The sequence below is a fragment of the Dermacentor variabilis genome, chromosome 7 (genome assembly GCF_050947875.1).
Source record: "Dermacentor variabilis isolate Ectoservices chromosome 7, ASM5094787v1, whole genome shotgun sequence".
Taxonomy (NCBI): Eukaryota; Metazoa; Arthropoda; class Arachnida; order Ixodida; family Ixodidae; genus Dermacentor; species Dermacentor variabilis.
Window position 1 is genome coordinate 146,155,697 of NC_134574.1, and position 23,694 is coordinate 146,179,390.

At 40.8% G+C, this 23,694-nt stretch overlaps 1 protein-coding gene across 3 annotated transcripts in view; it reads left to right on the forward strand.

The window, feature by feature from the left end:
* Window positions 1-23,694, forward strand: part of LOC142588108 (uncharacterized) — a 45,574-nt gene that overhangs the window by 20,086 nt on the left and 1,794 nt on the right. For 2 of the 3 annotated variants that reach the window (XM_075699582.1, XM_075699584.1), the window contains exons 9-19: window positions 931-1,132; window positions 2,423-2,567; window positions 12,457-12,501; window positions 15,535-15,699; window positions 16,025-16,092; window positions 16,474-16,555; window positions 16,813-16,882; window positions 18,876-19,104; window positions 20,253-20,343; window positions 21,206-21,319; window positions 21,511-21,692. In XM_075699582.1, the coding sequence (XP_075555697.1) occupies window positions 931-1,132; window positions 2,423-2,567; window positions 12,457-12,501; window positions 15,535-15,699; window positions 16,025-16,092; window positions 16,474-16,555; window positions 16,813-16,882; window positions 18,876-19,104; window positions 20,253-20,343; window positions 21,206-21,319; window positions 21,511-21,692 (1,393 nt within the window). The remainder of the gene's footprint in view (window positions 1-930; window positions 1,133-2,422; window positions 2,568-12,456; window positions 12,502-15,534; window positions 15,700-16,024; window positions 16,093-16,473; window positions 16,556-16,812; window positions 16,883-18,875; window positions 19,105-20,252; window positions 20,344-21,205; window positions 21,320-21,510; window positions 21,693-23,694) is intronic. The other variant, XM_075699583.1, reaches the window with a different exon arrangement.

Consider the following 23,694-nt stretch of genomic DNA (forward strand, 5'->3'; position numbering starts at 1 on the left):
ACTGAGCACTATGTTGCTGTAATAAAATCTAATTACATGCCACCTCTTATAGCATGTGAAAGTTACTTGCATTGGCTCTATATACAAAGCGATAGAGCTTTAATGTATTGTCTAGTATTGGACATTGTGTTACTCAGTACTATCGAAAGCTCTCGGCAACAAGAACCTGTGTGTCCGGCTTGGTGTAGGCATGCAGTTATGTTAACAGAATTTGCCATCAGGTTGGTTCAATAATAGGAAGGAGCTTTAGTATAGCAGATGTTTACTGCCATAGGCATGAAGCCGAATTCTACAAGGCTTACAAAACTTTTTTTCCAAACTACAGTCAGTATGTCTCACTCCTAACGAAAAGACATCCCCACCACATTGGGTCATATTCCTTACCTCCGTACTAATCGAGGACCAGTATGTTTCTTTTTGTAAAGATAATAATAGATTAGAATAGTTCACCAGATTTACCAGATGTTCGCATTATGTTACCTGTTGGCAAAATTATAAGTTATAATTATAAGCTGGCTTCTTATGATACGACTAATAAAAATCAGGCCCCTTGGTTAACCCCCTTTCTTCTGTTGGCAAAATTGAAATTCAGTGTTTCCTTTCTTTGTCTGGCCTGGTTGGACCCATGTAGGGTGCGTAGTACGCAACAAAAATTAATAACATTCCACATTGATTCCACGGAACTCGAATGCGCAGCTTTTAAACTACATGCAAGGGAAACATTGTTTCAATGCAACTCGTAGTACACCAGACATTGCACTTCGGGAATCGGCACTCCCACTTGGATAAGGTGTAACCAGAAAAACATTAGAATGGTGTTCTTATGAGCTGTGCTACATTTATAATTTCAGCTAGTTCATATCTTTTTTTTTTTTTTTTTTTGAAAATTGTCCATTCACAGCAGTTTGGCATTTTATCTGTTTTTCAAAGGTGGAAGTGCAGAACATGGTTGGAGTGAAGCGCGACAACCTGTCTCGTGCCTTCGACCTCCTAAAAGTTCGTGATGGAGATTCCTTCGTTATCACGTACAGCCGGTTTGTAGCACTGCTCGATAAGATACCACCAACAAGAAGTGAAATCACGAAAAAAATTCTTTGGTACGTGCTCGACCAGAATGGGGACAACAAAGTGGGTGAGTTCCCTTGTTTTCTTGTGGTTCTGCTACATGTCTGCTAGCACCCACTGGAGACTTGGGACTTGTGGTGGCTTTCCTCTCTGAAATGTCGTTTATTGGCTTCCCTTGTTCCAGCACGCCAGCTGCTTGTTCTGATATCTTGTGTGATCATTCCAACAAGCATTTCTAGCAATCATTCTAACGTGCCGACTGCTCGTTCTGACATGTTGGCTGATTGTTCCAACAATTTGGCTGATTATTTGAACATACTGATCAATCATTCTAACATGCCACGTTATTATTTCAGCATCCTAATTGCTTGTTCTGACATGATGACTGATCATTCTGACATGTAAACTGATCATTCCAGTATGCTTAATGATCTTTCCAACATGTTGACTACGAACTTTCAAAATGTTTGACTCTGTCCTTTAGACTACAGAGCATATGCAGGAACTGGAACTGTAATTTTGACATTATACAGCCAGTAGAAGTATTATGGAAGTTAAATTAGTAATTTAACTTCAATAGCACTTCTACTGATCCTGTTATGTCATTTAGCTGTGCTTAGCTTGCATCTATTCTTCTATGAAACACAATGGGGGTAAAGCCTGAATCAACGTAAGCAGACATAATTGTTCAAATGGCTAATTAATAAATGAAACAAATCTGTGTCATGATGACTTTGATAGTTATGTCAAATGCACCAGAGTCCTGCACATTGATACATGCCTCCTTCATGTAATACCCTTGAGCCCTTCATGTACTGCAAAAATAGGAAATGCTTTGCGTACTGTCTTCCAATTATGAAATCTTGTTAGGTGTAAGCCTGTACTAACTAAGCAGTACTTGAGGCATCAGTCTCCTGAAGAAACACGTGTGGACATGGATCGACATTCCTCAAGAGTTTATTGGTTATTGTAAAATAAATGATAGTCATTCAAGCACTCAAGCTATGCATTGAGTCGGGATCTATATTTTTAATCAGTTAACCAATTAGTTTGAACTAGCTGTCAGTTTGACAAGTTGTGTGAGAAGTTTGATAACCCCCTTTTCATTTTTGTCATGAAATAATTTTGACAGCTAAAGCTACCTGCATGCTATTACTCTATGTTCAATGCAAACCCCATTAGGATGGGTTTTTAACACTAGCCTTAGTTCCCATTGCTATCCCCGTTCAGTAAATGAACATGTAAGATAAATCCTTAAATTTGGACACTATGTTCATGATTGCAACATGCTTACAATGGCTCGCATACTTTGGCACTGACCTCGAAAATGCTGGCTTTTGTAAATGTTTATCTGCAGATCTTCCGGATTTCATGTACCTTGCTGACCTGCTGAATGTACAAATAGTCGAAACTGAAGAGACTCAGAACTGCTTTGAAAAGTTTATGCCAAGGATCTACAACTGTGTTGTGTCCCAATGGATTCGCACTGTGACAGCTCATCTGTAAGTTGAAATCTTCTTAGCCTCACGGTTAAAATCTTCAGCTTCTACAAAAAAATTTGATTGCATACTTCTAAATTAACATCTTTGTGAACAGCAGCTTCTGACATTATTAGCAAATGTTTTGGTAAAGACTAACTTTTGAGAATAGTGCAGAGAAATAAAAAGGTAGTTTTTTGGGGGGTGGGAACGTTTGGCCACGTTGGCAAATCTGAGATAATCAATTATTGCTTTTTAACTATGTTACTTATCAACTGTATTTAGATAGTCTAGAAAAGAGGGTGCAATTGTGGAACTTAAGGTGATTGGTGCTTTAGGTATGTACGCTTGGTAGGCTTTCCAAGATAAGCACCAGTTTCAATATATCCATAGCCAAAGTGTACCAAAAAATATTTTGAGCATTCCATGATGTTTCATCCCACGGTGCTTAAGAAATCAAAACCTCGCATGTCTGGTCCTTGTCAGCACGACAAATGTGTCGCCAAAAATGTATACCGCTTTATCACTACTGCACTGTTTTATGAGTTTGTCTTCACTGAAACACTTCGTTTATTAAAGCATTAGTGTCCCAAACTAGTGTGATGGTTTGATCATCTAAGCAAGGTTTCCTAAATGTGGCGTGCTGCTTTCATTTAGAAAGTAATTTATGCTTTAAGTCATTTAGAAAGGATGCTGCTGCATGCATGCATTGAAAGAAGTAATGTTTCGTGACAAAACTTTACAAAAATAGGGGGAACTTTCCTTTTTGAACTTGTCGAGAACAGCTCTCTTTGAAAGCTGGTTAAAAACGCTGGATTGTGTGCTTGAAGCCTGCTGTAGTATTTCAGGGTGTCTAGCAACCTCAATGATGCTGAAAACATACTAGTTCTTACTTAATTAATTGTTACGAGTTGTTACTGAAAATGTAAGCACCTGTATAAAGCATGGGTTATTCAGGGAAATCGAAAAAAAAAAGTTAATCATAGAAAAAGTGATCCAAGTGAAACACAAAATTGGCAAAATGTGTAGTTAGCTTTTCTTCAAAGCTACATTCCAAGCAAAGAAATGTGAAAAGAGCTCCTAAGCTATTTGATGACTGGCATTAGGGGCGTGCAAATAGTGATTTTTGAGGCCGAATCAAGTACTAATTAAATAATGCCAGAAGTGAATCAAATTGAAATGTTTTCATATAATGAACAGCCATTATCACAATATATATAGAATGATGTTCACATCTTAGTATTCTTAAGGTTAGCAAGTTTCTGTCAATATAAAATACGAAGCATCATTTATTAAAAGTACAAGTGGAGCATTAGGAGCAAACAAGTAGTATCTTCGCATGCACAGGACTCTTCAGCAAGTGCGAATAATCGCTGTATAGCCCGTGAAGTATGGCTACCTAAGCGACATACCTTGCTCTGTTATGCAAGTTCTCATGTTTTATGTCAATACTATGCCCCCGGGAGTGAGGAGTTACCGCACTTTCGCTCAAATTTTAGGTTTAATTGGGTGCAATCGGCGTTTTAATATATTCAAAACATATTTTAAAAAATATTTGCATTTACAAATAGGGACTATTCCATTCGAAGACCGAATCGAATACGACATTATTCGATTCGTAATCCGAAAGTTTCAAATATTCACACACCCCCTAACTGACACCTGAGACTGCTCACAGGGGCAAGGGTCGCTGTAATGGCTTCACACTGGAACGAGCAAAAAAGAAAAGCGGATAATTTATTGAGAAGTGCAACTTCAATAAATGTGGCTTCAACTAGTATAGTCACCTCTTGCTCAGTTAACTCTGGTAGTATTATTGCAACAGCAAGGCCGTGATCATTATTTCAAACACTTCACAGACACACATTACATTCGTCATTATTTAAGATCCTATAAAAAATTGCACATGTACAAATATAGAGTACACAGCAAGACAGTACTGGTTAGCATTGCATAGCTTTATTCACTCTTTCGCTCTCTCTCTTCAAGCGATGATTCGGGAATTGTTGTTCCTCCATTTCAGCAAATAATGGAAATTGTGCTCAAAGAGCAGTTAAAAGAGAAAACTGGAAACATTAAAAAGAAACTGAAACAAGGAATTTGCTAGACACCCTGTAGTTTTAACTCTTCCAATGTTTCTGTTCCTGGGCTGCAATGTTGTCTTGACTATTACTAGAGACTGCGCATGTTGACAAACACCGCTGCATGCCTTCGCATGTCGCCGCCTGCTATTGCTTTCCATGACATGGTTAGTGGGTTTCTTAAAAGATGCCGCTGTTTGTATTTTATGCCAGCCAGCTGCACTCTTGAGTGCTGGAGATAGGGTAAGGATTCCTTTTATGTATTCTGTTTTGCTTGCACACTTCAATAAACAAAACTTCTTTCTGCACGAAGAAGTCTTTTTACCTTTCCATCTTGCTACTTAGAGCTATATCCGTTTAGTTAATATATTATACTACAATTTTATACAAGATCTTTGCAGGTGTCAAATATATGTGAATCAGTAAACAATAAACATTACAAAGCACAATTGCTGTTGCTAAAATGCAATGCCTGTAGGACTTGCTGTGTAGCATTTCATGTGGGTGGAAGTTGCAATGAATGTTCATTCCACTTGGAAGATGCAAGAACACTGCCACGGTCAGCCTGACAACAAACATTGATTTAACTTGCCCTTTAGCCACTGTGAACAAGCACTGTGTTGTGTGCAGACTGTCGGCGACAAGCTCAGTCTATTAGAGTTTTAAATTATTTATACTTACTTTTAAAGTACTGCCAGCATACATGTAGTGATGATGCCAAGGTGGATAAGGGACATTGGGAGCATAGGCAGAAAATTGGACTACACGGAACTGTGAGGCAAACATATAGATACTTTGGAAATCTGCATGTCTCATCTGATAGTCAGCTTAACAAAATGGCCATAAATGCAGCCGAACCCGCTTAAAGAAATATTCAAGTGCCAAGAAAAGCTGATTGTTATAAGCAGGTTGCCCAAGAAAACCAGAGGGGGAAAGCATCCGAAGATATTAACTTGAAAGAAGTCCAGTCAAACCAGCTTATGGCATTACCAATTTTAACAATACTTCGGTATAACAATGAGAAGCTGCTGCACTGTGGTCTTTCATGCATGCTCTATGGTAAAATAAACTGCCTACTACAATGTTCCCATGCCAAGTTATCGAAAATAAGTAAATCTGGCTATTGGATGTCTGTGTCAAAAAAAAAAGAAAGCTTGAACTCTGGGAAAAGAAGAAAAATAAAAAACATGAGGCCACCACATTCGCTTGCATGCCAGTACCTTCTCCACAGCTACGTTTAATGCGATATAGTTAAGGGCCCCGCGTCGCAGAAAATCCGGGGTCGGCGTCGGGTGTCGCAATAATTTTCGAACCACCCATACTCAGGCCCTCCATGTGGCACAAGGAAGTTACTGAACTAATTGTATTTCTCAAGCTAAAATACGTAGTAAATCATAAAGTACAACTTAGACACAACCTACAAACATGATAGCTCTCGGATTGTAATTTGAACACAGTCGAACTCAGTTATAACAATACCGGTTGTAACAATATATCGGTTATAACAATGAGAAGCTGCTGCACCATCAACATTTGTTTTCCATGGTGAAATAACCCGCCTACTACAATGCCTTGATGCAGCGTTATCAGTTATAATGATGAAGTCCGACTGCTGGGTGTCCGTGCTGAAAGATAGTGAAATGTGAAATCCTTAAAAAGATTTTAAAAAAGTAGAAATTCGAGCCACTGAATGATGGTCCGCTGCCCCAGCAACTTCTGCGCGCTCATTTTCCAGCGTTCTCAGTGTGCCTCTCTCTCGTCGCCCTTCCACCCCTCCGAACACAAATGGGTTGCATCCATAGCTCTATGCCACGCCACCCTCTGAAATACAAATGGACCGCACCAATTGCGCTGCTCCCAAATTGCTCACTAGCTCCTCTTTATTCTATGGTGCCTCATTCAGCTCAGTTCTGCAAACAGCATAATCGCTCGCATTCGTGTTGGTTATGTTGAAATCGTTCCTGGTGATGTGGTTTCTTAGTCTCGTTTGACTCGCCGCCAAAGTGGAAAATGGTTGATCTGCCCTATGATCAGTGGCAATGCGTGACATTGCCGGTGAAAAGGAAGCACATGGCTATAGGTTTGGAAATTAAGTGTTTCCAACCGATGAGGCGATCGTCGCGAACATGCCTGCATTGGATAGTGACGACGACGAAGGCAGCGATGACGCAGTAGGGCAAGCTGCCTCAATGTTGTCCTCAAAGGAGGTCCAGTAGATGGTTCAGTCCCTCCAGTTCTTCGTTTTCGCGAGGAACCTTCCGCTGCACTATGTGGAGCACCTGGGAGCCTCTGAAGAAGGATGTCGGCAAGCATCGCATAAAGCATGCAAGGCTGACGGATTTCTCGTGCAAGCCATCAAGACGTACGTGGCGAGATGCTCGTGACTATCTCACCCAAGTGTTTCTTCTGGATTTTTCAAGCTGACAGGCTGCCACGGCAACCTTCTCACATTTTTTAAAAGGCCCCTTTCGAGGCCGCCAAAGCATCGCTTTGGCAGGGCTCACCTATCACTTGCGATCCATGACCCCTCTTTGCAGTTGTTATAGCAGAGCCATTCTTTAACACCAACAACCATGGCTTGTTGCTAGCGATCGGAGCACCCAGGAAGCAGATAAACGAGTGAACACAATCAGCAGCCGGATGGAGGAAGGTGCTGAGGAGGGGCGCTGGCCTCCCCGCCATTATAGTTTTCTCACAACAGCCTTGCCATCCCCCTATTTCGATTTTTCCATGCACCCGGTTATAACAATTATTGGTTATAACAATGGAATTTTCGTTTGCACTTGAATATTTTCATAAATGGGTTCGATTGTATAAGAGAAAACATAATTCTGTTGCGCGAAAATGCAACCAAACTCCTTTTCCAGCATTTATACCATTCATAGACTGGCAACAGCATCCGCCATTTATGCGAGCCAGTGCGTGATTATCTCGGGAGTCCACGGAGTGGTGCGTCCGCTTCCTTGAAACACTTCCAGATGGCGCTCACCTTCGCCACATGGCGGCCCACGTTAGTGGGCTCGTTTCTACCAGAAAAGGCCGCCTTCGTGCATAGCAATCGCCGCGAGCATTTCCTGGAAAACATTACGGTTACACATGCTGCACTTGCCGGAAAGCATGAGAAGTAGTCAGGGATCTTTGAATGCTATCGCATTCCACTCTTAAAGGTGCAGCTTAAGCGTCCTCCAAATTTTTATGCCGTGCACCCAGCACGGCATGCCTTTGTGCCTTTGTCACATCACCCTACGCATCACTAGCCTCGTGCGCATCTCCCACTTTCTTTCTATCCCTCCGATGGAGGTGTCCCATGCGGGGTGCGCGGCACAAAGGCGGGTGTCGCAAAAGTCTGAGGCATAGCGGCAAATGCAGCAGTTCGCTTTTTTTTTTTGCCCCCCCCCCCCAAAGATTTTGCATTATTTTTCCTTTCGGGACACGCACCCAATAGACAGGATTATTTGTTTGTTGTAACACACAATGGTGGCATGGGAGCATTGTACTAAGAAGTTTATTTCACCATTGTTATAACCTATATATTCTTAAAACCAGTAGCATTATACATCGGCTCGCCTGTATGAGGGCTGCTAAACAATGGTCCCCAAGCTCTGCCAAATTGTTTGGTTTATCAGAGAGGTGAGCCTGACAAGAGTTCATTTCATGGGCATTTTTTCTAAAATAAAAAGGAAATGCAAGTCGGCACTCTGTGCATCAGTGTATTGAGTCCACAACCTAAACCAGTGAGGCCAACTTTGCAATGGCTTGTAAACTTATTTCGGTCATGTACAATCTGTTGAAAAAATGACTGAACCACCTCACTCTTGCATTATATATCAGTAAGTGTAAATGGATCCCACGGGGAACCCTTCAAAAGTGAAAATCATCGATTAGCTCCTTGGTATAGTTACTGGAAGTTGGCAACAAGAATATTCCAGGCAGGGGCTTTACGAAGTGTTTGTTAGCTGTGCTGCATTGCTGGGAAAAGTTACTGCCATGAGAATTGCTAGTAACTGAGCTACAGTTTAGGGTAATTGTCATAGTTGTGAAAAGCACTGTTGTGTACAGTTTGTCACTTTGCCAGTTGGATGGTCGCAAACACTACAATTAGTAGACGAGCTTATCACGACCAGATTGTTGCATTCACCTCGATGAACATGCTTTCCCATGCCGTGAATTGTTGTAAATGGCATAAAAATTGGAGCCTGTGCAGTTTCTCTCACTCCATCCTTCACTTTTCTACCAGAAGCACTGAACATGAGATGAAATAACGGCAGCAAAACATTGCACACGCAGTCCGTAATAGTGAAGCTCACCGTCTCTTGTGGTTCACTCTGCCAGTCTGTGCTCTGGCCACTGCAATGTTGCTTGGGCTGCATTGATTCTGTCCATTTAATACGCACTTGTAGTAGACATGTGGTGAGCTTGGGTGTGAAACAACTTAGAAACCAAGGAGACAAGCCTTTACGTTACACTCAATTGGCTTAACAGCAGCTCACTCAGCAGCCCTGTGTAGCTTGTGAAATGGTTGGATCTGAGCAGTGTGGGCCGTAAAACAGAGCAGAACTATATAATAATTCCTATTCATTCATTCATCTACCCTAGAGGCCCATTCGGGCACTAGAGAGTGAGTGGTTTTCAGTAATAAACTTACACATAAAAAAAAAACTGAGGTATAGTGACACAAATATCTACAACAGGAAAAATGCATATCCAAGGAAGTACTGAATACAAAAATTTGACTCTGGGGTTTTACGTGCCGGAACCACAGTGTGATTTTGAGGCACACCCTAGTGAGGAACTTAGGATTTATTTTCACCACCTAGTGTTCATTAACGTGCACCTAAATTTAGGCACACAGGCATTCTTGCATTTTGCCCCCATCAAAATGCAGCCACCGTGGTTGGAGATGGAACCCTCAACCTAATGGTCAGCAGCGCAGTGCCGTCACTGCTAAACCACTGTGGCAGGTGACTCAGAAATAATAATTTATTTTGAAAAAGCTTCCACTTGTGAATAAACACATCATGATCAATAACAAATACGACATCCTTTGATAGCCTGTTCTATTGATATTTGAATATATAGTATTGCCAAAAGATGGGGTGACTGACAATACACTTTGGTGTGTGAAAAAAGAGATTTACTTTAAATGGGTGATCTGAACTCTGAAATTCTAGTGATATATGAATATATAGTATTGCCAAAAGAAGGAGTGACTGACAATACACTTTGGTGTGTGAAAAAAGAGATTTACTTTAAATGGGTGATCTGAACTCTGAAAAACAACAGCATTGATGCGAGATTTGGGGAACGGCGATTTACTATGATAAAGCATATAAAAATAGGATAAGTGTTATTGGTTTTCGATTTTGAAGGGAGGGCAATAAATGTGATTTCCTTGATACATGTTTCACTGTAGGTGTCTATGCTTTCTGTGTGGTTCATACTGTTATTATGAGCCCCACAAATAAGTGCATATACAGTTAAACCTCGATATAATGAACTTCAATACTATAAAATTATTGATTTAACAAAGTATATAAATTTTTATAACTTGTCGATAGAAAAGCTCCATGTATTGTGAACTTTAAGGTAACGAAGTATTCTGATACAAGATTTCATTGTAATGAAATTTCACTGCCTTCGCGAATGAATACGAAACAATAAATGGAAACTTCCACAGACACAAATGGTCAAATGGCTTAATCACATGCAGCATCTTGCGAACACACTTCTCAAATCATGCGGCCAAGGGCGACCGCCAAAGCGGAGCAGCGTCATGTTTTGTGTAAAGCCCAAGTCCGGTAAGATCCTATTGCACCCCACACGCTGTACGCTTTAGGTGCGAGTGAGGGTGGGTGAGGATAAGCCAAGAATGGTGACTTGATGAGTGACGTTTTCCCACACGAGCGAAAGGAAAAAGGGGAAGGGGAGCAAGCTTGTGGTAACACAATTAAGCACATGCGAGGGCTTGGGGGTGGGGGAGGGGGCACATGTCTGTTTCTAGCATGGCTGTGGCTGTGCACGGCTGTTAGCATGGCTGAGGGCCCGCATGCTCTGTTCTAAATGTAATCTGGCATGTGTGTAAAGATTGGGCTAGCTAAGATGGCGTGGCATAATGCGCTGTTTACCCACGGATTTAGTGCTGGAGGTCGGGTAATCTTGAGTTTCGGAGGCGCGTTGAAGCAAGAGGCAGACGAAGCATTCCCTTCCCGTTGGTTGCACTTTTCATGATAGCGTCGTCCCGCTGCAGGCTACACTATCAACTGCAGAGACGAAGTGGACGCAAAGCATGGCTGGCTTCGCTTTGTACAGCTGATGTCGACATAGCATGAAACCATAAATTTGTCACCAAAACTCAAACAAAATGAATTTCTTATCCAAATTAGCTTTTTCCATTTGCTCGATAATTCGGAAAAGCTTGTGGTGCCTTCCATGTGAGAAATATCTGTCGGCGACTGTACTTATCTTGCATGGATAGCCGAATTTCAATATAATGAAATTTCAATGTAACGAAACAGACTGCTGATTTTACAGAGTTTGTTGTATTGAGGTTTAACTGTAATACAAAAAGAGTTTATTCAGTGGGCTCATTATGCCCCTTCTAGGACATGAAGTGCTGATTTCTTTATCGATTCCCACGTCATTACGATCCACCAGTTGTGCCGCTGTTGATTAAGTCCATGATTGAAGCTTGAAATAAAAGAACATTTGAAGTATCTGTCAATGATTTCTTGTTTAGAACAAAAAAAAAAGGAGCAACATTATGAGACATGGAGAGCCGAAACATAGAAAATAGCAACTGAATGTTGAAATTCAAGATGCAACACTCATGCTATATGCTGCCACGTCATTTGAAAGATTGTGAATCTGCAAATTATGACTTTACATGTGCTTCAAGCAAAACGCTTGAAATTTGTAGCTGTGACACTGTAATTTCATAACGTAGAAATTCTCCACAATTGTGATCATATTTGTTCTTTTGTTACTTTTATTTTCGCATTATCTGTCGTTACGTCTTTGTGCTGTTATGAACCCTTGTGATTGGGGCTGCGGGTACATCAAGCTGCCAAATAGCAGCTTTTATCCACTGCTCCTCTGTCTATTTATTGTAGTAGATGAAAATGGATTGATTGATTTATTTATTTATTTATTTATTTATTTATTTATTTATTTATTTATTGATAAGAAATGTACATGTAAAGTTTTTGGAATCTGTATGATTAGGAGAGAAAATGTGAAGTTATCGGGCTTCTTTGCCTTACTTTATTGTGATATTGAGTGTGCCAGGCACATCATTAATCATGATGCATAATGTGAAATTGCATTGCTCACTGCTCATAGTGAAGTTATTGTCATGAGAACTCCAGTAGTGCTGGTTGCACTTTAGTTTGCATGCTATCATGTGAGAAATGCATTAGTTCGAACATCTGGGACTTGTTAGTGGCATGCACAATCCATTTTGCTGGTCTAGTTCAAATATGAATGCATGCAATAAATCCGTTCATTTAGAAAGCAAGAATGCTTAGTGTGCAAGCCTGCGGGTTCAAACAGCATGGCCAAATTCGACGAGCTGTAGGCATAGAATATTAGCAAGTCCTCTGCACTAAAGACATTGCTAAGACATTTTTATATTACCTTACATTGTGAAAAGTCAGCTGATGCTTTCTCACAAGTCTCTTAGCTTAAACAATTGCAACTACTAGTGGGAAAAGTGGATGAGACAGAGGAGAACAGAAAACAGGAACATTGGGAATCTTTCTCATTAGAAACACTGTGAGAGACATTGAGAAGCAGGAAAGCAAGGAGAATTGCCACTGACTGCAGTAAATGTTTAGTTACAGGAAGGTGCCGCCCATCTGGGAACGCAAATGGGGCAGACGGTAATGTTTGTTGATGGAGAAAAAGATTTTGGTGGACCTAGTGCAGTAGTGCACAGTGCATGAAGACATTGCATGAGGTTGTGTACAGGTGATGTGCTGCATTGTAGAGGCGCTTAGTGTAGCAGGGTTGCCTACACTTCTCTTAGCCTGATTGTGCTGCACTGTGGTTTTGCAATGTTGTTACCTATTCTTTCAAGGACTTCGCTAAAGTGCCATTTTGATTCACTTATGTCTGTTGACAATCTTAGTCATTTCAATGACATTTTGCTCTGATGAATTACTGAAAAGTAGAAGACCTGAGCACAGCAAACAGGCATTTTTAAAACCTGCAAGCATGAATTTTCCCAGTGATCCTTCGAATGCAGAAAAGACAAATCTAATATGTCTATATTTAGTCAATGAGTAAGAGTTTGTTGTCTACCCCAAATAAAAAGTTCTTCAGGCACTGATACACAACATGTTCTGGCCGACTTGTGTTAGCAATAATTTTATCACATCATCTGTGTTATTAGAGGCAGGCATATCAAAGCAGCATGGGCATTCTGCTGAAGCACAAAGCTCCTCTGAAACAAAATTAGAAGTTTGCTGAATTCTCGCATCAATCCGTAGGTGTGCTTTGAGAAAAAGTTTATGAAACCCACAGAAATGTTCATTAGCTGCTAACACGTAATTTTCGAGGCTAAGTGAGCCAAAATTAACTAGATCTAGCAGAGAGTATGCCACTGGTGGTATGATACGATAAGCAGCAGTGAGACTTGAGTAACGTGCACAAAAATTGTTTCCTCTGCATCATGTAACAGCAATCTTCTGAATCATTTATTTAGGAGTCATTAGAGAAAGCCACTGAGCAGGAGTTGACGGGTGGGATTCAAATCTATGCAGGGAAAAGAACTGCACGGTGATAGACATGTATGTGTTTGATGCAGCGTAGAACTGCATGCTTAGGCTGCTGCCTGTGATCTTCCTTCCAATCGTTACTCGAGCATGCATGGGATTTCGCACGGCCTGCTTTTACCGTGGTAGATGTCGTAAATATAAAGCATATCTTTAGGGCATGCTGATTACAGACTTCTGCGAAGCTTATCTGATAAACAGCATCTTGGAGCCATAGCACATGTGTTTTATGAAACGCTAAGCCACTACAGCATGCATGGCACTCTGGGAAGGTATCCTAGGTTGTTCACTTTTGCAGATACAACTGCTTTGGCAAGATTTTGTGTCGCTAGCACAGGACACGTTGGTGTTTACAGGTGACGGCACTCTTGGCACTTGCTAAAGCAGCTTGCTCGGCACTGTGACAGAAGCGCTGATGCTTCTGGTTCTAGCCACATGAAGTCTCGCGAAAGGGACTGTGTTCCCGAAAGTGAATGACCGTGAATGCCTCTCCTGGCTAAATGCAATAATTCTTCTCCCATAGTGCTCTCTTGCTTTGACAGCTTCTGAGTTCGGGAGCGCCTTCGATTAGGAAGTGTACCCGTTATGGTTGCTTAGTGGTTTTGGTTTTGTGCCGCTAAGCACGAGGTCGCAAGATCAAACCCCGGCCACGATGGCCCCATTTAGATGGGGGCAAAATGCTAAAACATCTGTGTACTTGGATTCAGGTGCACGTTAAAGAACCCCAGGTGATCAAAATTAATCCGGAGCCCCACACTACCGCGTGCCTCAAGATCAGATTGTGTATTTGGCATGTAAAAACTCCATAATTTAATTTTTTTTATTAAGAAGCATGATGTTATAATGAAAATTCACACTCCCACGAAAATTTCTTTGTCAAAAAATTCCTACTATGCAGTCTAGCTTTGCTTACTTTCATGAACTAGCTCTCCCATTATAAAATAAAGAATGCACAGTTGAAAGCAATACCTACTTTACCTCTCAGCTGCGAGTATTGACATCTGGGACTGAAATTTGGGAGTGAATAGAGGAAGCTGAAATGTAGTTATGAACAGATAGCAGAGCTACAGAACGGAAAGTGACAGCCATAACGTTAAGAGACAGGAAGACAACACATAGGTTATGGATCAGACAGGTGGGTGGTACTCAAGCTGTGTGCCATCTACTGTACCATGCGTGCCTACTAGAGTACCATGATATGGTACTCACAGGAATTAGAGCATTCTGAGATGGTCTATCAGAGAAAGAGGACGTGTCAAAAGTGCCAAGAGATGAAAGAGAGGCAGACTATTAGATTTAGTGACAAGGTTAGCAAATTAGAACAATTAAGGTGCCCTTTTAATAAAGTTTTCATGTCTAAATGAAAAATCATCTGGCCATCAGCAACTAAAATAAACTTTTCATTCAGAAGGAAGAAGTTTAACATTTCTTTTTCTGCCAAGCATCTGCGCTAAAGCTCTCTTCGACTCGGTGACATGACTGACAGTCTACCTGCTGCAGTAGCCCAGTAGTTATGGCATTGTTATGCCAAGCTTGAGGTCAGGGTTCGATCACTGGGACGGCAGCCACGTTTTAATACGTGCGAAATGCAAGAACCCTCGTACGCTTAGATTTAGGTACACCGCTTGGATTTCAGAACCCAGGTGGTCCAAATCAATCCTGGGTTCCCCTCCACCATGGCACTACGGCATGAGGCACTATGGGGTACCTCGTGATCAGATCCTGGTTTTTAGCTCATGCAACCCAGAGTTTAATAACTAAACTGACACATCTTGCAGAACTAACAAATGCGAGCCAACAAGAGCTGCAGAAACCTGCTTGTCACAAGCGTCAGACAAAGTAGCTGTTCGGTTTTTTGTTAGGCTGATCGTTCAGGTCCGAGACTGTTGTTTACGGAAGCCTATGTTTGGTTGTGTATAAAGTACGATTCGATGCCCAATTCTTAAAATTAAACCAAAACTCTTTTTCGGGGCTCACTTATTGTGCTGACTGAGCACTGTGAGCGACAGTAATAATTTAACTTTTCATTCTTCATCTTTTTTTTTTCATTTTTATTCCTTAAGGACCCCATAATGGGGTACTACATAAGGGGTTGGCTGTCTCACATATATAACCATTAAACTTCCTTTTTCTCTACAGTTTCTTCAGATACCTCTTTGACCTGCTGATTCTAGTCAATGCCATAGTCATCGGACTGGATGTATATGAAGCGGAGTGGTTCTTTCTCACAGTCTTCAGTGTTGAGATTTTGCTCAAAATTTACGCTTTTGGATTTATTGACTTCATGAAGCAAGCATGGAATGTGTGAGTAACACAAATACGAAACCTATTCTTAGAAACTTGGCCACCATGTACCATACTCCCGCGCTTGTCGGCCTTGCAAAAAAAAATTTAAAGAATTGAACTACCCAAAGGAGAGTTTCTCATGAGTTCTGCCTTCATGGGTGGCTTGACGGCATTACATATTACTGTGAAGCCACACCTGAAAGCAGAATTAATGCGTACATGTGCTGCATATCGTCACATATAGAGCATTAAACTGTGGATTGCACTAAGTGAGATTTTTTTCTTGTAACTTCTACACCTATTACACGTTGCAGTTGGAACTTTGCAATTTTTTTTTTAACAGGTTTGACTTTGTCATCATTGGCTCCGCAGTGATTGGAACATTATACGAAGTAGCCATTGGAGCATCAAGTGAGTCATATATTCTTTAGCGGCCAAGTGCGATGTTTCTGGGACATATTTCTTTGTGATGTGGTAGTAAGAGAATTGCTAACACTCTAAGTAAATGCACCCAGGGCACTCACTGCCTTCATTTAAGCAATTTAAACATATGTGCTAAAGGAACAACCATAAAATTTGTTTGTAAAATGTTGATTAGATAATTGAACATTGTGTTTTCTCTCTAGTAATGCCATCCTCTTTAGATAACAAAACAGCAGAAGTAGAATTATGCTATCTGCTGTAAAATTTAATATATAAATTGGTGCAGCTGAAAAACGTTAGCACTGCATTCCTCAGTGCTCTCATTGAAAGTGCCCTTACCAATGTCTTTTTTTTTTTTTTCATTTGTAGGCAACAGCAGGACATTGACTCTTGACATTCTGTTGGTCTTGCGAGTCCTGCGACTTGTAAAGCTGATCCGCAACTTCAAAAAGTAAGCAGAAAGATGTTGCGGCAGCACAGTTCAATTAGCATGATGTCAATCGCATGCATGTTTGCCAAGGAAGCAATTTTCTTGGAAAACACATTATTGGAAAGTCTTATTGGTTGCATAGCCCAGATCGTGTTTATGCCAAGGTCTTTTTTGTCTGCAATTTGTCAAAGTGAACTGTCGTCTTCGAATGTCCTTGTGCTGCTTTGATGTTTTAATGAAGATGGAACTTCTAATCACTTGCGTTGTTGTACCTTCAGGTTTCGTGGAATTATAAACACCATCACAAACCTTGGGCCGTCGATACTAACATTTGGCGGCGTTTTGTTTGTGAGTATTCCTCTGAATTGTGCACTTTGTTTATCCATGTTTAGACCCCTACCTCGAAGCCCTCTACTCCTGAAATCTTTGTCTACCAGGGTTGCCTGGTACAACATGATGTGTGATAATGCCTGCCTCCCTCACCCCTCTATCCCTACTAGCTGCCAAGTGCATACTCCTCACTCCCAACAAGGAATTTCTGGCTATGCCACTTGGCACAGGCATTGACTTTGCATGACTTCTCTTCCTCTTAGACAGAGGTTGTCGCTCATATCCGCCAGCAAAAGGCATTCGATAGCTTCCTTGTACTGTAGAAGCACCCAACATCCATTCCCTGCTGAACAAGAAGGCACTTTTCTGGTTTTTGGACATGTTGCTACAGCCATTGAGTGCCGAAAATGCCAAATGGCACAAATTCACGACATACTGTAGCCAAAGCGGTAATGCTAAAATTAACTGCATTTGCAAGCTCGCTAAAACACCCATCGTAATCTCTTGGATGTGAACAATACTTTTGAAAGCATGAACTAACTTTCTTTATGCTCACAGAATCTGTAGCAAATAGTTAATGTTGCATGTGTGAGCATATTGTCGATTGCAGCTGCAAACAGTGGTTGCCAGACTCCCGCTATTGTTTCAAGATGGCAGCCCATGTCGGCGCTCGAAAATTGTCGTGAATGCTCAGCAACCAGCACTTGAGCCAGAAAACATACTCCCAGGGCATAGGCTTTGCTTGTTCGGTACGTTTCATAGTTGCAACAGCTGGCGTAAAGGGTTAACATTATCTGGCATACTTTCGCGCAGGCCATTAATGCTAGCCTGCAAGAGGGTGCTTTGCACTTTAATTTGTTAACAGGCCAATGGTGCAGTTGGTTTGAGTGTTGATTTTTATAAGTGAAGGCCAAAGGGAGGGGGGTTCAGAGCCAACTATAGTGCCTTCTGTTCTTCCACCAGTTAAACTTTTTTTATTGTTAGCGTGGCCGCATCACCATGGTCATTGTCAAGTAGCTACTACAACAAGTGCATAAGGCCACACTGCAAATGCTTCTGTGAAATTAGTATTAGTTGGTTTCTTGATAAGCTTTGAACATATGAGATATGTTTATTTATTCGTACCATTATTACTTTGCATTGCTGCATTTCATTTGAGTTTTTGAGCTGTTGAGGTGAGGGAATTTGTCAAAGGTTCTGAAAGACCAAAAACAGCAAGTTTATAGGGATTCGGGGCACAAAAAGGCAGCATTCTTTTTTGTGTCTGTGTTTTGTGTGCCTGCCGTTCCATATCATGAATTGGTAAGGAGGCTGTCGGGTTGCAAGGCCAAAAGAATTTCTGATCTTAGTAGCCCTTCGCAGTTACTTGAAATAATGAGCGTGAGCGTCTTCTGCATCTTTGTAGCTTTTAGTTCGGTTCCTTGCATGTGTGAAATTTGACTGTGCCACATTGTGGCAGAACCACAGGGGCAGCTTCTACTGTTGCCTCTATTCTGTGAGCCTTGTGCCAGTTACATGCATACGCACAAGGTTGGCAGTTTGTGTGAGTTGGGAATCTGAGATTTGAAACCTTAGCATGAAGTACTCAATGCAAAGAGAGGATGGAATGTTTGTATGTGTGTTTATGTATCTTGCTCTGTCAATATAAGGAGCATGGTAGGATTCATAACTTTTGTAAGGGATCTACATTTTTAAAGTGCAGAAATAGGGAGAGAACGTACAGCACAGCGTTGTGGAAGGAAAGTGTCCTGCATTGATGACCTCTCTCTGACCCTAACTAATTAGGACACTTGCAAAAGTACTGGTCATCTTCTCAAGGTAGCTGCTACTATTGCATAGATGGCTTTGTGTACACACATGGTCCCGGCTTTGCTACAAACTTGGTCAGTGTTAGATGGGGCACTGTGTAGAATGATGGCAGATATCAGTCTGTAGATTAATCTCAGAACCTTTATCGCACAAGCTTTTCTGGATTGTCTGATGTCCCCCTTAAATTCCTTTTTTTTTTCAGGCTGTCTATTATGTATATGCTGTGATTGGCATGGAGCTTTATCGAGACAAAATTTCGTTCTACGGCGGCTTCAATGGAACGCATTCTGTGGAGACAGAGCTGTACTGTGGCAATACCAAACTGAAAAACTCTGCCTTTTACGCGACGGGCTACTGCAAGAACAACTTCAACAACATCTTCAGCTCCTTCGTTGTCCTCTTTGAGCTGATGGTTGTCAATCAGTGGCACAATATCCTTTTCTTTTTCTTGACTACTTAGTCAAAGCTTGCTAAGAAGCAATAGTTGAAAAGACTGAAACGTAAATGGGCCCTGAAAATGCAGTCGAATCTCAATATGACAAGCACAGATATAACAAATGATATATAATAAAGTGAACCTAAGATTTCATTAGCCATGACTTATTTCAACCAGTATTCTACTGATATAATGAAACCAGGAGCAGAACATCCGACACGATATCTGTTATGATGCAGCGCTCTTGCTTTCGCAGTGGCTCATAGCCAGCAGGGAGCCAGTAGCAAAAAGCCGAAACACCTGCTAAGGTCTCCCTAAAGGTGATCAGTCATGAATATGAGGATTTCCAGTGCCCTTTCATTCATTCTTTTATAATGAATATCAAATTTCACAAAACGTTTTTCTATAAATGTGTCTTTGCTATAAAAAGGTTCAACTGTACTGTACAGTCAGGAACAAATGTTTGTGGGTCACACATGACGCAAAAACACAATTTAATTGAATTCAGTATGTGCAACTGGGAGTTATGCACTACTATCTTCAAGCTAGAAAATGTAGCCAACCGTTCTCAGCTAAAGGCTGCATGCATAATATGGCATCACACGACACACTTTGAATCACGATTGAGCCCGATCAGAATAAAATTTTTTGGTTGCGATAGGTCCCTTTGCACAAAATGGAGCTAATCGTGGTCGAGAATTTCGATCCAGATTGGGCTCGGTCTCGATTGAAAGTGGCCTTTTGACAGCAGCATAGGTCATGGCAAAATTCAGCATTTCCTTGGTGGGTGTAGTCTACAAGGTTCAGAAAATAATGCCAGTATGGTGTTTTGTTTTTAGTAGACAAGTGAGAAGATAAGACAATCTGAAAGTCCTGATTCCGTAAACTTGACGAAACTCGCTGAAGAATAGAAAATTCCAAATCTGTTTTGCAGCCATATGCTTTTCATATTTCTGAAGATGTAAGAAACATGGGGACAATAAATTTTTTGTGAACTGATAAAATTCAGGCCTGAAGGGGGATATACTTGTGCTACATTGCATGATAAATAGTTCTAAGAGCTTGTATGTGAGTGATGTCGTCAATTTTTCATGGAGTGCCACCAACATACGGAAATGAAAATTTTGTTCTTAACATTCACACTCTTGACTGAGGGATTCGTTCACGTCACGAGCAAGGCTGCCCGGCTGTATTTCCTGCTGTTCCACCTGTCTTGTGTCGTCATTGTGTTGAAGTTAGTGGCAATTTTTTGGCTTCCTTACTTTCTTGAGCATTGCCCTCATTAAGTTCATTTTACAAGCTCACTTATGTGGCAGGAACACTGTTGTAGTTTTGCATATGTAACATGTCCCTGCATATGTGTGTGCGCAGAAACATGCACTAGGGGATTTTTTTATTATTTTTTTTTTTGCAGTAGCACATTTATTAAGACTCTCTTGTGATGCATAGCAACACTTTAGTGCAATGAGCTGGATTGCTTGGAGAGGTGGATATGTACTTGCACCAAAAATAGCAGCATGATGTAGGCAAGTTAACGACATTGTACTAATTAACTTGGTGATTATTAAACTGAGTGCATGTCACAATTGTAGAACCGAAGCTATGCCGTAATTAAGCAGAAGTCTCGTGCTTAGCATGAGTTTTGAGACATGCGACCACAAAACCTGTGGCAAAAGGCAGCGATGTGGTGAGTAACACTCATCATTGTTTTAAGAAATCGTAGAAAATGCAGTAAAAGATATTCTTATATATACCACATAAATGACGTGCACAAGATTCACATTTCTGTGAAAGCAGTGTGTCACTATTAATTACACAAGGCAAAGCACCAGAAATGATCTCGTTTCGTACATTCACCGATTACTAAATTTGCTGCTGCTGTCTGTAATTTATGCATGGCATATCAAGTCGACGAGGAGTGCAGCAAGGCATGGCTTCAAGGCAATGCGCAACTATGCCTGAAGGCTAAACTTGCTTACATTCGCAGGTGGCCTACTTCATACTTGAATTCCTTGAATTTATTCACTGTGTGTGCAAAAGCTTGTGTTTGTTGCTCACTTCAGTGCAGCTGTACTTTTCTTCTGGCATCTGTTTAGCATCTTCACAGCATTTGTGCTGGAAGCTTTCCTCCTGGAGTACACAATTGACATGACCAAGCTTGAAAGTGCTGTGGAAACCAAGATTGGAGAGATGGGGCTCAAGTTTGGAAAGTAAGTTAACTTCAACAATCTAAGATTGCACTGCTCCGTTGATTGCAAATGGAACAGCTTCAAAGTGTAGTATTAAGTGCAGTAACTGGATAATTGGAGATGCTGCTTTCGTCCTGCAGTTGACATAAAGAAGTCTGATGCTGATGGTGATCAGAGTTAACTCACCCACTCATACATCCTGCTTCCTTTAGGCACCCACGGAAGAAACGCTCCAAAGACGAAAGCGGCGATGGCAAGTCCGAGTTTCCTGGGATGTACGTCGACTCTGACCACAACGTTCTAGAGGACAGCTTGGACAAGCCAGACACTGCGAGAAACCCAAATGTTCCTGACATGTCCGATAGTGTGAAAAGCAGGTTTCACATCATGAAGAGTAAGCCAACTTACTTGGTCTTAAGTCATCATGCAGCATGTTTGTTTTTTCTTTTATGGTTTATCGCTATCTTGACCAAATGTCTGTGACTGATACCCCTGTCACAGGGGAAAATTTGTTATTCATAGCTAATGACATTAGATACTTCAAATCACATTCGTTTCTAGCGGTGCTACATGGTAAAATATAATTCACATAATGTGGTGATGGTGTGTCAGTGAATAAAAGACACAACATATGTAAACAGTTCATGTTCAAAACTTTCTAAACAGGGGTCTTTTCATGGTTTAAGATATATATATATATATATATATGTATATATATATATATGTATATATATATATATGTATATATATATGTATATATATATATATGTATATATATATATGTATATATATATATATGTATATATATATATATGTATATATATATATGTATATATATATATATGTATATATATATATGTATATATATATATATGTATATATATATATGTATATATATATATATGTATATATATATATGTATATGTATATATATATATGTATATATATATATATATAGTAGGGGTGCGCGAATGTTGAATATCGCCGAATTGAATAGTAAATGTTCGAATAATTCTATTTGCAAATTGAATATCTATTGCTCTATGCTACCCAAACGATCGTTTCACTTCGTTTTCGCCGCGAAAGGACTGCTGAGCATGCCGCAGGCATACCGGCTGACCCGGTAGCAGACTTTGGGACTGCCAGAGCTCACTGACGTCAACCCGATGCGGAGATCGCACACGTATCACCCGAACACGAGCCTCCGCAGAACAGTGCCACGTCGACCGAGTCCGCTTCTGTCGGTACAAGGCTCTTTCGGCGGGATGACAGGGCCCATCAAAATGATAATGCTACGTGGACAAAGGGTACAGCCAGAAAGGCAGAGTGTATTTCTTAAAGTGTGAAAGCATGGGGCGTATTCTGCGACGATCACTTTCGGTGGTAGTATCGCCTTGGCCGTCAGGCATGCACTGATTGGCTGGTTGAGCAAAATCGGATGAGCTGATAGAGCGCTGTGTCACGAGATGGCGATAGTATCGTCAGTGATAGTCGCAGAATATGTCCCCATGTCACGTGAACTTGCCGCAAACTTCTTGATTTCAGAATACTTAACCAGTGGCAAATCACTTGACAATGACTTGACACTTGACAAGGAAACGGCATGGACAGTGCCTGCTCTTTACTGTCAGCGCCGGCTATAGGCGAAGCTACCTATGATCAAGTCACATGGTGCGAAGTCTTTTAGCCTGTCATGCAGATTGGCCTTACAATAACACACCTACCGTAAAGTTGGGATAGTCCTTCTGTATTTCCAAGAAAAACTGGAAAGCAAAACATTTTATGCAATAAAGAAAAGATTAATTGCCGCTAAACACAGGATCACTATTAAACTGATAACCTCATTGGAATTCAGTGCAACAGAACACCACTAATTCATTAGGCTCAGAGGGGGGGAAAAAGCACCTGATTCTATTCAACAGAAATCTTATTGATAAAAAAAAAAAGATTTTCCAGGCCCTTTATATACTAGAGCTGAGCTGTAAGCAGTGCTGGCATACCAATTTGGTGCTCTCTAATAAAAGTAGACCATACTTTACATCTCAGTTGATTCCTATGTACCTAAACTACTGATAGATTGCTACACTCTTGTTATGCAATGCTAGGAGACTCCCAAGTGTATGCAGCAGCATGCTTTCTTTCCGAAAAATTTGTAACCAATTAAGTTTGTGAAAAATTTTCTAATATTTCTTCTTAAATTCGATATTCAGCTTTTTCTCTTGATTCGCTTCAACACTCGTTTTGAAATCTACTGTTCAGTATTCGTGCACCCCTAATATATAGCAATTATTTAAAGCGTTTCTGTCAGGTTAACTTGAACAAGTAATCGAGCGATGTACCCATCTACGCAAAATAAAGGCAAAGGTTCAGCTAGGTATAAATCCATTAAGCCGTAA